Here is a 16,834-nt window from a genome sequence, read left to right on the forward strand (position 1 = left end):
ATGAAGAATTTGGTGGCCACCGTTTTAGGTTTAGCAGACTTTTAGATATTTATTAATTATTATCATTATTTGTATCTCCTTTTGGGATTCACGGCACATAGTCCGGTCCTTTGAGAGGCTTGCGTGGGGATATGGATCCAACACGTAGAAGCCCTTTGGAGAATTTTGATGTTGTGTAGGTCTCCCGCCAAGACCCACTCCCGGATATACCAATGAAATGATATGACCATGAACAGGTCTCGGCGGGAGTGTGAACTATTGCAGAATAATGGATAGAAGTACTGGTCTATAGAATGAAATTTGGATGGACTGAGAATATATATTATCATTATTATTATTATCATCTGGGAACACGGCAGTGCCATTCCTTTTCTTGAAGCAATTCAGGCCAATTTCGTACCCCAATAACTTCGTTGCGGATACATCTTACATCTAACATTACAGGTTATAACCCAATACTTATTTACATTCATAACAACAAGACAAATAACCGTGCAAAATTAATATTTAACCCTGTCCAAAGATTAGCAAAACGTTTATATTTAGGATAATGTGTCTATTTTAATTAATCTGTCTCGCCCCAAAGACTTGTTGACATGATGGAGCTAATAGAAGGGTTAATGATACAGTGAAAGGGCTGTGAAAAGGGGTGCGCTTCTGTATTTTTCGAAGTGAAAACTTCTTTAGGGGCGTTGTGCACTTTTTGTGATGGGCAATAAAATTTGGCCAAAATAATGTAAAATAGTTTGTTGTGACCCCAAATTAAAGAAAAAAATTATTTAAAAAATTAAACTCGCGTCAGGACACGCGTGGCCCTGATCGAAAATGCGTAAGACGAAAATGCACAACGTTAACATTCAAGTTATTCACTTCAGCCGGCACTGCCGGAATGCCACCCGTTTTTTTTTATGATGAAGTTTATTTCCTATTTATATTATAGATCGGTGCTTATGAATAATTATAAATACTAGCTTTCGCAGCGGCTTCACCCGCGTGTTTTCACACGGGAGCAGTAATTTTTCCGGGATTTAAAGTATCCTATTCCTTTTCCGTACTTCAAACAATATGTAAATTTACAAATACCTACGTAATATTAAAAAAATCCTCAGTTAGGTTAGGTATTTGGTGAAACCTAATAACATTTTAATGCCGCCCCCTACAATTTGCTACTCTAGGCTCCAGCTTTGGTAAATCCGCTAATGCACGAAGTGGTTATATTCCAGGGCGGGGACCACACAAGCATAACCCTATATTGTACACACTTTAATGACCCTAACATAAAACAAGCATAAATAAATTAACATGCGATTGTTACAAAACAGCTACATTATCTGTATTCCCCGAAGCACAGATAATGTAGGCTCCCGAGGGAGTGAACGGACTGAAAGGAATGAATGATTTAACAGGATTAAGTGGGGGCGATATTGTTGTTCAGTTTAGCTCTGCAATGTTCAATATTGGCGTGTGGTGGTTGTCGTACGAGGAGACTGGTGGGACACAGAACATGAAATAACTTTGTTTTCTCTAACTGTAGCGTAGATTGGAGTAAATGTCAATCAAATTGAAGAGTCAGGTCCTGGCGACTTTTCTCATAAGTTGACAAAGCAACATGCCACTGGTCAATCTAATATACGACTGTTCAAATTTTTTACTTGACTAACATATGAAAAAATGTAATATTGTGTTTCTCTGAAATATTCTCTTGAATTATGTCAACATACAAACATTACGAATGTTTGCATGCGGACACAATTCAATTCATTTCGTTTATTTGTTCAAATGTGGGCATACAGATGACACATGTGTAGGATAGCCGGGAGCATGGCAAATAAATTTAAAGGTTTATTTGAAATTGTCAATTATTCCCGCGTTACAGAAATAAAATATACACGGATTTAATTGAAATTTCTAATAACGAGTGTTATGTAATGAACAAGCGTGATGATAAACAATTATTCATTATAATAGTGATAAATTAAATAATAAAACGTACTTACATTTCAACAGCGTTTATTCTCCTTTATTTTTAAACCATAGAGGACTCACAAAAATGGCGGCAAATGTATCACTGGTCATAACAACTACTTTAAAATATAATTACACAATGCGATCAGTCCGAATTAATCATACAATTAATATATTATTTATTTATTTATTTATTTATGTATTAATACAATATTTATTTATTGTTTCTAACACATGTTACAAAGTCCCGTCACATTGAAGCGTGCAAATATTTAAAAGTTAAAAATACAATATTTTCACATCGGCAGAACATGTCTGGTTAGGTATGATTGCTTTTATTTTTATTTTACCACCACATTTGTACACATATTCATCAAATAAAAAAGTTCATTGAAATGAATTTCAATCTCAATTCCACCGATGAATCAGCCATTGACTCTGTCTACCCCGTAAGACGTGATCCTGTGTTAGCACTCTCTAGTAAACTATTTATCTCATGCAATCTACATGTCTATCAGCATCATTGTGAGACATGTCCCATTCGTCGCGATTGACAACGCAGAAATTGTATGAAGTTTCGACGTAATGTCACCGCACGTCAATGTCAAAATCTACGGCCAACAACGGAGCTGCAATGTGCACGTCTGAGCAAGGGAACGTGGCTCTAAATTGTAGCTAGTATTGTATCACCAATGTTATTTTTGAGTGCAAACTTCATCCTTATCTTTACATAATATAAAACAAACTCCTCTGCCGCATCTGTTTGTCTGTTTTCACCAAGAGAATAGTGTGATTCCTGCGGAAGGTTCACGTGCATAATTTATTATGTTTTTAAACGAGTGAAGCCGGGGTTGGGCGCTAGTCAAATATAAGACAATCAAAAATTTTATATTTCCTTCCACTTATACGCTATAGGCCCCGCCCAGCGCAGGAGAGGGGGAGGGGCGTGTCCGGAACTGAACGACGCCGCTGGCTGTGTGCGAACGATCGAAATTTGAAATTTAAAATCAAATATTTATTTATGGCCTGGATGAATAGGCATTCATATGAGAACTGTATTTGGCAACTGAAGTCATAGACAAACAATAGTCTTTATTTAGATTCAGATTTTAGTGAAATAGGCATAGCACGCATAGCTCAGCGCAGATGGCGCTACAAATAAGGTACACAATCATTGCCAATAGAGGCAAAAAACGTCAATTTTCAACGTCAAAAAACGTCAAAATTGACGTTTTTAATAATACCTTCTACGCAATCGTGGTGCAAGTTTAAAGGAAAAAGAAAGGATTTAGTGGATTATCCTGAAAATAATAACATTATTTTAGGTTATGTTCTGCATTATTTGGTCAAATGTGGTCATAAACTGATATTTTAATAAGTCTTCACGTGTGAAGTATTCTGAGCTTCTTTTCGACCGTTTACTGGCTCGAAAATTTCACAGCGTGAGGCGTATCCCATATTTTTTGAAGTTTTTTTTATCTTATGGAAAAAGATTTTTCCCAATATTATGGAAAAAGATTTTTCCCAATATTTCGGTACCCGAATATGCTACATTGTTGTATATTTTCACAAACGAATGCTTACATAATGAAAGGATTAATAAAGTACTCTAAAATAAACGTTTTAATCGACACAGCAAAAGGCGGCAAAGCTTTTGTGTACCTAACATACAGTGCTGTAGGTACTCTGGCGGGATAATCCCTATTGTGATGTAAAAACAATTTCGGGATTAAAGTGCCTACTTATAGGTACCATATGCTATTCCAGGTTTCCAGGTTATATATACATGTACACAATTTCCTAAAAATCTGTCTAGTAAGTGGATTTTCGGCGATCGAAACGAATATTTTCTCACAAATGTAAAATCTTAGGTAATACGCTACTACTTAATATTATAAATGTGAAACTTTGTGAGGGTGAAATTTGGTACACGGGTACTTAGAATATAACCTGCAATAACACACAGAGTACTTTTTATCCTGAAATTCCCACGGGAGCGAAGCCCCGGGCGAAGCTAGTATAAAAATTAAAATAGGAAATACGAAAAGGCTTCTTTTGAAATTGAACCAAAACAAATCATTTATACAGAAATTAGACCTTTACAGGCATTTTTTCACGTCAAATTTTATATCAAATAACAGTTTCTCAAAAGCTATAAACTACTGGCATGTCGGAACGACCACTGCTGAGGAGAAATGCTGAAAGAAAAGCTGTTCATTTAAATTGTATTAGTTCCTCGTGCCATGGGAAAGATTATGTAGGAAAACGAACTTTGGGCTCCATCGCTCTCGAGCTCGAAGTACCTACGGTTATGAAAATATTGGGCCAATTTTAATGAAATCTGGAAAAGAGGCCCGAGGCAATAAATCAAATATTGGGTAACGCGGGCAAGGCTGCCGGCAACAGCCAGTCATCAACTTAATCCGCTGTGAATACACGACGGAATTTGATGTGAAGCTATATTCAAATTATTGCATCGGGTGACATTGATTGACTTGGCGCGTGACCGAACTGTCAACGAATGCGGGGTGTATCAGTATCGGATTTATCAGTGGTTTTAAAGGTGGCACTAGTGAGCTTGGAGCGTTCAGATTAACAAAAAGAAAAAGATTCATTTTGTTAAACTATGGTTAATTGATGTCTTTGGTGAAGACTGCGGCGAAGTTTGGTGCGTTGCGCCGCTCCTTCACTGCAAGTCGGCGGAAGACTTAGTTTTAAATACAATTTTGTTGTCAATAAATGATATACCTATCATCCTAAGTTGAATTAAGTAAGAATTTAGAATAAATTATGTTCTTTTCGAAGAAAAAACATTGTAGTCAAAATCAATTTCGACCCGTGGAATTAGTAGGTACTTCGTACAACAGTACCTACTAATTCCATGTTTCAACCCTTTTATAAAACTAAAAAAGACAACATGACAGTATACAAGTAAGTATGAGATACGAGATACGATACTTACAATTTATTAACAACAAATATAGTATTAATGATAATTGCTAATAAATTAGTGCAGGCGTCCATATATCTCGGATCGGATTAGGACAAAACGGTTTCTCTCAATTGCTTCTATTTGTTTTCAATAATTGAAATAAAATAAAAAATCTCATTGTCTTAATTATTGTTTATAAGCGTTTCTTGATCGCGTTGCTATTTAATTTTGTATATTCTTTTTTTAACAAGAAAATAACTGCATTCTCAGCGCGCTTTTTTCGTCGTTTTCTCACGAAATTGTAATATATTTTACGAATTACTTGATATTGCAATAATCCGAGCTACAAATATTTTTGTTTACCCTTGTTATTTATTGATTCCATAGCTAATCCCCTTTTGAAGCGCCGCGGGTTAAAATGGGGCTCAATAAATGGTGGGAAAATTAGGATGATTGAACGATTGGTCATTTTCAATTCTTCTAAAAAGAAACTTAAGACTTTTTAAACGTGGAAATTTAGTTTTATACCTACCTATTTCGAACGTTTTAAATGCCTGATTTTTTTTTTCATTTAAACCTCGATGACAGGAAAGTTTAACATGTCTGTGTATCTGTATGTCTGTCCGTAGCATAGTAGCAGCCAAACGGCTGAACCGATTTTAATCTATTTTCATTTATTTGAAGATGAATTTAATCGTAAGCGTCATTAGCTATGTTTGGAAAATGTGCGTTCAGCCGATTGGAAATCGTCAGCTCTTTTCTCTAGCAGATAAATTGATAACATATTCAGGGTCGGGGTTATCTTAAATTAATTCAGATTTTTATAAAAAACTGAGAGAAAATCAATAAAATTGTAGGGTTCAGGGATTAATAAAATAAGTTTTCCAATACCACGTAATACTCGTATGTAGGTACACACAATGCAACCGACGCACACTCAGATCCAGTCAATGGCCGAATGACGTGCCTGACGCATGCGCGCGTACACTACAAAAATTGCTCAACGAAATGTCAAACTGCAGCTAATCCAAAGACGATATTCATTCAATTAATCTATGACTCCGGTCACGTCTTCCACGTGATTTCTTTTCACACAGCAATTTGCGTGCCTGTCAACGCATTGTTATTGTAATTTTTGCAGCAATATCAAAGGGGAGGCGGGGACACCCGTGTTTTTTTTTGTAAACATTTAAAAAAGGAGGTGTCTAAAGTAAATTCTTGATTTGGTCATGCACGAGTAGGACACGCAACTGAAACCTTTTTGGTACACAGGGCGTCTTAAACTCAAAATACACACACACATATTTTTCTCGACGTACTTATGTATTGATTTGAAAATTCACTGTTTCAAGATTAGATCAAGGAGACACGAGGTACTTCACACAAAACATCCCTCTCTCCCCGCCACCCTCCGCCGGAAATGAACAGGTATTCACTTCCGCCGCGCTGAAGGTACATTATACAGGTTGCGAACGTATATTTGTGAGGTTCCCGCCCAAGAATAGGATAGTGTCAGTTGATATCCGTACATGTCATGCAAGACATTACAGATTACTAAATAGCTTAGCTAATATAAAACAAAGCCACTGGCCTCGTCTGTTTGTTTCTAAGTTTGTTTTTTTATAAATCACACAACAGCCCCCCAAGAAATAGTGGCGAAAGTTTGTATGGCAAAAACTATTACTAGGTATACGAAAGTCTCCATCTGCCTGTCTGTATTCGTCTGTTACGCTTCCATGGAACGATCTGATTGAATAACGAATCTACACGTATGTTAATTTTGAGTAATTCCTTTAAATTACTGTTTTTCTTTTTAGATGCAGTTTATCTCTGTTTGTTGACTGCTAGATAATGCCAGATGGCATAATTCATAAGTACATAAGGTACTAGATGTTGTCCGTGGCTTCGCTCCCGTGGGAATCTTGAATAATGCACCTTTCTAATAGTGAAAGAATTTTTAAAATCGGTTCGACGGTAGTTTCGGGTATTACCCGCTTCAAACATACAAAAAATCACAAACGCTTACCTCTTTATAATAATAGTATAGATTGTGTGCAATTATATAAATAAATTTTAATATTTCACCGAAATTCACACAAAGCTTGTATAAAAACTTTTTAATTTAATCATTTATTATATAATCCAAGTATTTTTTTAAATGAATACACCCTATATCGACCCTCGATTTTGAGCTTTCGATAGAATATTAATTCGAGCTTTTTATCAACTGTCACACGCAACCTCAAAGCTCTCAGCGGGAAAGCTTGGAAAGTTTATCAACCAATTTGAAATCATAGTTATAAGGTAGATACTTTTTAAGAGTGGCTTGTACCAGTAATTTTTGACGTTAACTTTAACCTGTGCCCCATCGTCGTTTAGATGAAATGCCGTACTTTACGTTAATCCAAGGTGTCAACTACTTCAATAGCAAATTTCATCAAAATTGGCCCAGCCGTTTTGAGCGTGAAGAATTAACAATTAACACTAAAGAATTTCGCCTTTATAGTATCAGTGGGATGGGATTTTTACCCGACTGCAAAGGAAGGGTATTGTTTTTCGCGCTTATCTTGTAAGTATGTATGTAATAATTGTTATTACCTCATATCTCCAAAACCGCTGAACGGATTTACATAATTGCGGTCTTAGCTCCTCGAGTGTTCCTAGACAGGTGACGTTAATAAAAAAAAAACAAGGCGGCGGCTGTGCAACGCCATTGAACTTTGTGAAAACATTTCTTTTTTCGACATGAATATCAAATTAAAGGGCTCAACGCAAGGACTCCTAAGCATGCGGGTTTTTTGTTTATATTTTTAAATCTTAGATCTGCCACTGAAATAAACTAAAAGTTAACAAAATAATATTCAACAAAATCTTTGTAGCAAAAAAACGACATCGCCCGACCAACACCCTAAGATTAAAATCAATTGTTTTGACTGTCTAATGGAAAATTGATTTGCTTTCAATGTAAAGCTGTAAGATGACTAGGTACCCACATTGAACGGATATAAAAGTTGATTGAAGACAGACGTGACTTGGGCACGGACCGAACGAAACAGGGAGTGGAAATAAAAAAAAAAGGAAAACGTCATTTTTGACACAATCTTTTATTATCGTCAGTGATATTTTGTTGCATGCAATGAGATACAAAACAATCATGGCCGTGCAGTAAACCGTTGGTGAAGCTCCCTCATCATTATCAGATCACGCTTATCATAATAATGCATTGTCATCCAAACTAAACGTGTGTACAAAATTTCAGCTCAATCGGTTGAAGATATCTGCTTCAAAAATGAGTTGCAAGATTCCACTCGAGACAGAGGGACATAACTTTAGTTACATTGCAAAAAGCTTGTAAAATCTTGTCTTTTATTTGACTAGCTTTTGGCCGCGGCTTCATCCGCGTAAATTTACCGCGGTAAAAGGTAAAAAGGTACCCTACGTCCTTCACACTCAAACAACATGCATACCTATGCAAAACTTCAAGAAGTTCGATTGAGTCTAAGTAGATTTCTGAGGAAGATTTAGGTGGTAGGTGTGGACTAGCAGCCAGTCCCGGCTTCGCTTGGTTAAAACCACGGGTAAAACCATAATAAAACTTTCTCAGAAATTTTCCTATACAGACAATCAGATTGAATTACAAATTCCCAACAAGATATTAGTGTTTACCGCTGAGCTGTCTACTCATATCTTTACCCTCATTTAAGTACCCTAAAGGTAAAATTTTAAGAAATCCAAAACATTATTTTTGTTGCATAGTACTTAAGTACCTATTTATGCCAAGTTCAAGTAGATCAGTAAAGATTTTCTTTATTTTTCATACAAACTTTACCCCCAATTTTTACCCGTTTATGGGTCGAATTTTGAAAATTCCTTTCTTATCTGAGCACTACGTAATAACCTAAAGCTACTGCTCAAATTTCGCGTTTATAGCTTGTATGGTTTAGGCTGGGCGTTGATTAGTAAAAAACGCTTGTTCTTTTATATATATAGATATATTATAAAAAAACGGAGCAGGTGAAAAATCAAAGGTAAAATATGATTACGGCGCTATAGTCAGGAGAGCCCTCTAATTCGAACCACTAATTAGATTGACTCCCGCTGAGAATACTGCGGCAGTGTAATTTCCTGATTCGAGGAATATAGGATTGAAGAAAACTCGACGGCGAACTCTGGAATCGATGATCTGGTCTCGGAAACTACTTACGGTATGGATTGTTGATTCAATAGTGTTGATAGACGGAGGTTAAGGAGTTTTATAGTTTAAAAATACAACTTGTTTTACATACTTATTATATAATATAATAGCGAATAAAAATTAGCCTTTACGTTACTTCTGAACGTATCGTCTATCTCTGTGCCAAAATTCATTTCGATGAATTTTGGCATCGCAACTCAAAAACTGCTTGGCATATCGATCAAGTCGTTTTTGAATTAATAATTAATAATTAAAAACAAAAGTAAGATCTTTTCTCTATAGATAGAAAGAAAGAAAGAAATCATTTATTCGGCAAACACATAAAATCCAAACATACAAAAGAGTAACGAATATAGATGGAATACAATATGTAAGCCGAAATGGCGACCAGCTCAGCATGGTGCCGTGGTATCGAGCCAAGGCGCTGATTTTCAGCTGCAACCTATAATAAAATTGCTTACAATAGTCGGACTTATTTATCCTAATTAATATAACAAATTGCGAAAATAACCTTCTTGAAATTTTGCATAGGTACATATAGTTTGAAGTAAGGAGAAGGACATAGGATATCTTTCATCGCGGAAATCTAAAGCAGGCGAAGCCACGGGCAAAAACTAGTTGTTAAATATTATAAATGTCCTTAAAATTTTGCTTATTAATTCTTGACTAATTAACTACCAATATATTTTTTTATGTTGCGGATTATTGAGCAAATTTTGTTCAATCTATACTATTATTATAAAGAGGTAAGCGTTTGTGAGTTTGTATGTTTGAGACGGGTAATCTCCGAAGCCGCCGAACCGATTTCAAAAATTCTTTCACCATTAGAAAGGTACATTATCCAAAATCGCTATAGGCTATATTTTATCTCATCAAAATTCCCACGGGAGCGAAGCCCCGGGCAACATCTAGTACAGTGATATTGTCGTTTGACGCAGGTGGAGTGGATTCGCGGCGCGGCAGTCGGCGGCGCTGTCGCGCGACATGACGCAACAACCTCACTTCTCTTTGCCCTGGGCTCTACACTATCAGCACAGGTAATCCATACTTCGGTATATGTCGCTAATAATTTAACATAATTTGTTGTACTAACGTAGACTTAAGATGTAAGAGAACTTAAGTCTGAAATATACATATATTTAAAAAAAAACTACCGTTTCAGAGTCGCTCACCGCGTCTGTCTGTTACAAAGCTTACTTCTTTTAAACTACACAACGGATTTTGATGCAGTTTTCATTGTTGTTTAGACAATTTATTATAACTAAGACATAAAAAACAGCGTATTAAATATTAGAATCAAGAATAGTAACTATTTTTGAATCGCGAATTTTAACAGATACGCGATCCAGTTTACGTTCTCAATTCGCATCATGGTACGGAATTGTATGCAAAATGAGTGAATGAAATCGAATTGGCGTATTGTTTTGGTCACTACCTATAATGGATCGTTATAGGTATCATCTTGATGGTACGAATTAGCGATGCAAATCAGTTTAGGTCCTGAATAATCATCGCATTAACAGAGGATGGTAAGCCCCCTGGTGTAATGATGATACATCATTTTTTAGAGATCCAGGGGTATTGCCCAGCGCGCCGCCAGCGATCAACACGCCGAGCGTGCGCCGCGAGCATTACGACCATCCCCACTCTTTGTATAGACAACCCCCACCACAAAGCGCAATAGACTCTGAAGTCACACATGTCCAGTAAGTAGAATTGTTTTAACCCAGCCGACGCAAAAAGAGGGATGTTATAAGTTTAAAAGTTGTTTACATGTTAATGTCTGTCTGTGTATCTGTCTGCATCGACATCGTAGCTCCCAAACGGATGAACCGATTTTCGTTTAGTTTTTTTTTTTTGTGTCATAAATAATTTTGTCCAGAGTATTCTTAGCCATGTTTCACGAAAGTCGGGGGTTTTTTTTTTTATTTGTCTAAAAAAATAGTGCATTGTCATGGAAACTGAAGCGACGTGGGAAATTTCAACTCTGTAAATCAACTGGAAGTAAGAGAAACATAACTGGCAAGATTTGATTACAACGGGACTTGTGAAACTAAATACTCGAGTGCAACGATATTGTTTTTCGCGAGTATCTTGTATTTATTCTTCTTCATAGTCGTATTCCTCATGACTGAGGGTCGTGGTCATTACATGGAATGAAACACACGTAACATTTTTCTTGGCACTATTAATGGAATGGTTTGCCATTGCCTTCTCCATTTCACACACAAGTTAATAATCAACCAGTGTGCAGGTTTCCCCGCGATATTTTTCCTTCACCGGAAGCAAGTGGTGGTCAATGAGTCAGATTGGTATACAAACTCATGTGGCGCGAGTAGGATTCGAACCTGGGACCTTTCGATCCACAGGCGGTAGTCTTAAGCATTACACCACCACCACTTCTTGGTTAGTGTTCTCTTAATATTGGTGTAGATTACAAAATTGATTGTAAATCTGATGGCAGATGTAAAGGCGAGCAAGAGAGAGACTTCCGTGACTATTTACGCTGTCAGCCGTACACCAAGTGTGGCGAGGAAGATGACAGAGAGCGGAAGGTGTCCAGCACTGCCGCCGACCAACAACCTTGGGACGAGAATATCGGTAACTAAATAAATAAATAAAGATATTGGGACAAATCACACAGATTGAGCTAGATCCAAAGCAAGTTCGAGACTTGTGTTATGGGATACTAACTCGACGATACTATAATTTATAACATATACATATATAGATAAACGTCCAAGACCCGGGCCAATCAGAAAAAGATCATTTTCCATCATGACCCGACCGGGGTTCGAACCCGGGACCTCTCGGTTCAGTAGCAAGAAGTCTTAACTGTTTGAGATTTGAAACATATTTCCACACACTGTTTCTACGAAATAGGAACCTGAATACTAATTGACAGTGAGCGACGCGAGCTAGGTCTACAAATCAACTTGTGGCAAAAATATTTTTTTTTGTATGTATGTAAACTTTTGAACCGTTGCTCCGATTTTGATGACACTTATTATAGGATCTGTCAATAGAATTTTCAAGTACGTGCGGCAACGAAATCGGTCAAGTCGTTTTTGAAATATTCACAACTATGTAAAAACTCATCAAAAAACAAAAAATGTTATTGTGTTCGCGAGGTCTAATTTCGCGGCGAACAACTACCATAGTATTATAACAGAAACCCCTATATAACATTGATTGTCCACAGTGAGCAGTTCCCTGGGTCCTTCATCAGCTCCACCAAGGTCAGAAGCCGCATCTCCTCAACAACATGTCTCAACCACGCATTCTGGTAAGGGGCGTCCATAATAGAAGCATTCGGGTTGTATATTTTGGCACAATCTTTTCCTGTCGTCAGAGAGATCTTTTTTATTTTTTTTTTTATTTCTCACAGACTCAACAGCACATGAATCTATAGCTGTTCTTATTCTCTTGACTTACTGCCAATATTTCATTCTCATTGTTTACATTTGTTTATGGAAATACATAATAATGACAAATGTAGGATAGCCGGGATCATGGCAAATAAATTTAGAGGTTCATCATTGGGCATATTTGAAATTGTCAACTATTCCCGCGTTTCAGAAGTGATATATACATAGATTTACTTGAATTTTCTAATAACGAGTGTTATGCAATGAATAAGCGTGATGATAAACAATAATTCATTATAATAGACATAAATTAAATAATAAAACGTACTTACATTTCAACAGCGTTTATTCTCTATAACCATAGAGGACTGATCGCTCACAAAAATAGCGGCAAAAATCTCACCGGTCATAACAACTACTTTAAAATATATTTACACAATGCGATCAGTCCGAATTAATCATACAATTAATATATTATTTATTTATTTAGTTATGTATTAATACAATATTTATTTATTGTTTCGAACACAAAGAAATAAACTGAAAAGTCTGTACGCATTACGTATCTTGTTGCATTCAACGTGTGACAAAATAATGGCGGCAAACAGCTTAAGAGTTCTCTCGTTGTGACCCAATACTTGGGGCACTCGGTCACAGCTTATCATAATAATGCATTGTCATGGAAATTGAAGCGACGTTGACAATTTCAACTCTCGCTGTAAGACGTCTGCCGCTTTGGAATGCTATTGTTGCCGGATAGCTGTCGCTTAGTCGCCTCTTGCGACGGTTAATAGACCTATTCTAGAAAGGATTCACGTGTCACAAAAATATACTAATCTACTCGTCTAAACGCAACAAAATTGACGACAAGAGAAGCTTGTGTCAAAAATGACATCTTTCTAATGAATTATTATCTACCACCCAAAGGTGGAGGTCGCCGAGGCGCATTACAGTTGTGGCAGTTCTTAGTGTCCTTGCTTGCTGAAGGTGCAAGATGTGTGGCGTGGACTGGACGCGGGTTAGAATTCAAACTACACGAACCTGAAGAGGTAAGTTTACGTAGTGAAGTTCTGCCAGGGCCGGCCGCGAGCGTCATAGGCATTTGGCCTATGACGCTCGCGGCCGGCCCTGGCAGAAGGCAAGCCCAAGAAGCGCTGGCTCGATGTCGTCAAGGATGATATGCGTGACAATGGTGTGACAACTAGCGTTGCCGGCCGTGCGAAGTGGAGACGAAAAAGCAGGAAAGCAAACACTAGGCTCTTCTAGGAAATCGGGAAAACACTTAGGGAGATATACAGAAGAGGTTAGAAATTTTAGAAATGCCGAATTCAAATTCAAAATTCAAATATTTAATTACAATCCGTCAATTTCCTTGAAGAAGGAATCATTTCCAAAATCAATCAACACAGAGTAATTGATGTAAAGTCATATAGTAAAACCCATTCTTGTCTTTGGTAAGATTTTAAAAATTGTAATGACAAACAATCGGCGTCACGCGCTGTTGCCCGTTAAATGTCCTGTGATCTTTTGTCACTGTATACCTTATGTACTGTATATCATATGTACTGTGGTAATGTCAATTTTGTGAATGAATGATTCCTTCAAGAAAATTGACGGATCGTTTTTTTTTTTTTGGTTTATTCCCTCGTTTTATTGAGGAGGCAAAGGGTACTAGCCCATACAGCCAAGTCTTTTATTGACGGATCGTAATGACAGCGCGGCGGCAGCGGTCGAAACGCACTGAGAACCGCCGACTGTCTTACTCTTACAAGAGAAGAATAAAGTTTTTATCTCTCTCTACCAGGTGGCGCGTCGCTGGGGGGCACAGAAGAACAGGCCAGCTATGAACTATGACAAGCTGTCTCGCTCTCTACGGTATTACTATGAAAAAGGCATCATGCAGAAAGTTGCAGGTACATAACTACATATTTTATTACAAAAAGCTTTCGCGTCGGATTTTTGTACGGGCGGTAATTCTTAAGTTCGTTTTAGGTGTGTAATGTGAATTATAATTTTATCCAAACGAAGCCATGACTACAGATTATCAATATATAGTCGGAAAACGTACTTATTTAGCATGATAACAGGACATTGTCAGCTGAATAGACACCTTAATAGGACAAAAGGAAGATCCTACCTACCCAAGCTGCCAATAAGACGAGAAACCCAGGCTCCACCTTGAAGCTGAGTGTCCCGCCAGGACAGCAGTAATGGGCTCAGACGTCCTATCAGAAGAGGACTAAAAAAATCTAATTGTAATTATTTATTAAATATAACAATTATTTATTTAATAGCAAACAAAACAGATTACAATCATATGCGAATACAAGCTAAATTTAAAATTAGGTACCGAACAACATTTTAATCCAAAATATGTATGCCTTATGAGGTTTAAACTTATTTAGGATTGTTTAACGCTAGAATAACTGTGTAGGCAATAATCGGAGTAGCGACCAATATAAAACAAAATAAAGAACAGATATTCAGGTTCTGTAGTTCTGTAAAGGTAAACCTACCTAAGGTTTAGTGGACTGCCGCCAACTTAGGGTTAATAGCCAGTAACCTGGCGCACGGGTTACGGGAAACTAGGTAAAAAGCCAGTATGACTGATCGACTCCAAGTGAGACGCAGCGAACCAATCACATTGCAGTGTGGTTGTCGTCGCGTCACAATGGCGCAATAAGATTGGTTCGCTGTGTCTCGTTTCGAATCGATTCGATGGTGAGAAGTGCAATGCTAACCCGCACTTCACCGGGTTACTTTTATAACAATAAATGTGGCCCTGCGAAATCTGATGTTTTATAGATAACCCTATATAAAATGTTACATTCTCTGTTCACAGGCGAACGTTACGTCTACAAATTCGTTTGCGATCCCGAAGCACTTTTCAACATGTCCCCTCCTCCGCGCGCGCGTTCACCTCCCCCCCAATATGAAGTACTGACGCAACTCTACGGGGGTGTCGTAGGGGGGTACCCCCAATACGTCCCCCAGCAAGACTATAACAGGAGGTACTATCACGGTCACTTGGGGTACGATTCCTGAAGCGTTAAAAAAATGGCTACATGACTGGGTATAAAATAAATAAAATATAGTTACCTATATCTAGCTAACGCACCGTGTGGGAATTTCGGGACAAAAGGGACTCCATGTGTTATTCCAGGTTATATTCTACCCGAGTACCAAATTTCATAACAATCGATTCAGTAGATATACTGCGTGAAAAAGCAGTAAACATAAGTAAGTACCCACATACGTACATACATTCTTACATCCTCACAAACTTTCACATTTCTAATATTAGTAGTTTGAATATAATTAAATGTCACTTTAATCGATCAGTTTTATTAATGACGAGATTTACATTTTTTTCGGTCTCAAAAGTGTATTAGATTAGAAATGATTTTTGCAAAATCCGTGACATCCCCATACGTCACTGTCACACAAGCTCCACATAAAATAGAAATAATTTTATTCATAGCATACAAATATACATCACAGAAAATGAACAAAATTTTAATATTACAAAGGTACATTGAATATTGTACAAAAGGGTATCACTCAGCTTGTGCCGTTACGAAGAGCCTTGACGCTGATTTTTATTAGTTTTTGACATTGGATAAAAGGTATTCGATCTGACTGGTTGGAAATTAGCCAACTAGTTTAGCTTTAGACATTAATGTAAATTATGGATAGAAACGGACACATACCAGAAGCGCAGACAAATATAGGTGCTCAACATAGACAAAAGAAAATAATATATAAATGTGCTCAAGTAGCGCTGGGAATCTAACGTAAGACCTCCGGATAGACAAGCGTGATGGCCGTCAATACAATAGTTACTTACGTTGGCAGCTCTTTTTACTATACACTATCGGCAACCAGTTCGACAGGCTTTGGCAGTTACGGTATACATTGCTGGTTTTTCATTGCGGTAAATAATACTCACTCGTACTAATTACGCAATATTGGTTTATTCGCGTCGTGTTATATCTGTCCGAGTTCGGCGATAGTGTATACTTAATCGGCATTGTATATTGTCATCTTGTGATTTAATACTTATAAAAATATAATATTATAGTATAAATGTAACATTTTTAGATTAATAATTTAAAGATAATTTGATAGATAATGTGATTGGTCTAAATTTAGACGCGCGGTAGTGTTGCAGCCAAGTTCAAAAGAAAAAGTAACAGTAGGTATCTAATATAATTTGTGACAAGACATTACACACCAATCGTGTGAGAATGTAAAAAGGAAATAATTATAGAACAAGTAATTAATGTAATAACAAATGTATAGGCAATAAAGTTGAAGTAAAAAATAACTTAGAATGGAGAAAAGTACATTGACAACACTCCTACGTGTAGTCAA

At 37.0% G+C, this 16,834-nt stretch overlaps 2 protein-coding genes across 2 annotated transcripts in view; one reads left to right on the top strand and one right to left on the bottom strand.

The window, feature by feature from the left end:
- The window catches only part of LOC128682238 (protein toll-like), a 25,762-nt gene extending 23,324 nt beyond the window's left edge, over positions 1-2,438 (bottom strand). Inside the window, exon 1 of the mRNA XM_053766855.1 lies at positions 1,998-2,438. The gene's annotated coding sequence lies outside the window, so the exon portion shown is untranslated. The remainder of the gene's footprint in view (positions 1-1,997) is intronic.
- The window catches only part of LOC128681920 (ETS translocation variant 5-like), a 23,222-nt gene extending 7,300 nt beyond the window's left edge, over positions 1-15,922 (top strand). The window contains exons 2-8 of the mRNA XM_053766248.1: positions 10,031-10,129; positions 10,661-10,798; positions 11,557-11,693; positions 12,295-12,378; positions 13,388-13,509; positions 14,265-14,373; positions 15,303-15,922. Of these exons, the coding sequence (XP_053622223.1) occupies positions 10,077-10,129; positions 10,661-10,798; positions 11,557-11,693; positions 12,295-12,378; positions 13,388-13,509; positions 14,265-14,373; positions 15,303-15,505 (846 nt within the window). The 5' untranslated portion in view covers positions 10,031-10,076 and the 3' untranslated portion in view covers positions 15,506-15,922. The remainder of the gene's footprint in view (positions 1-10,030; positions 10,130-10,660; positions 10,799-11,556; positions 11,694-12,294; positions 12,379-13,387; positions 13,510-14,264; positions 14,374-15,302) is intronic.
- The last annotated feature ends 912 nt before the right edge of the window (positions 15,923-16,834 follow it).

This window comes from Plodia interpunctella, chromosome 29, assembly GCF_027563975.2.
Source record: "Plodia interpunctella isolate USDA-ARS_2022_Savannah chromosome 29, ilPloInte3.2, whole genome shotgun sequence".
In the NCBI taxonomy this organism is placed as follows: domain Eukaryota; kingdom Metazoa; phylum Arthropoda; class Insecta; order Lepidoptera; family Pyralidae; genus Plodia; species Plodia interpunctella.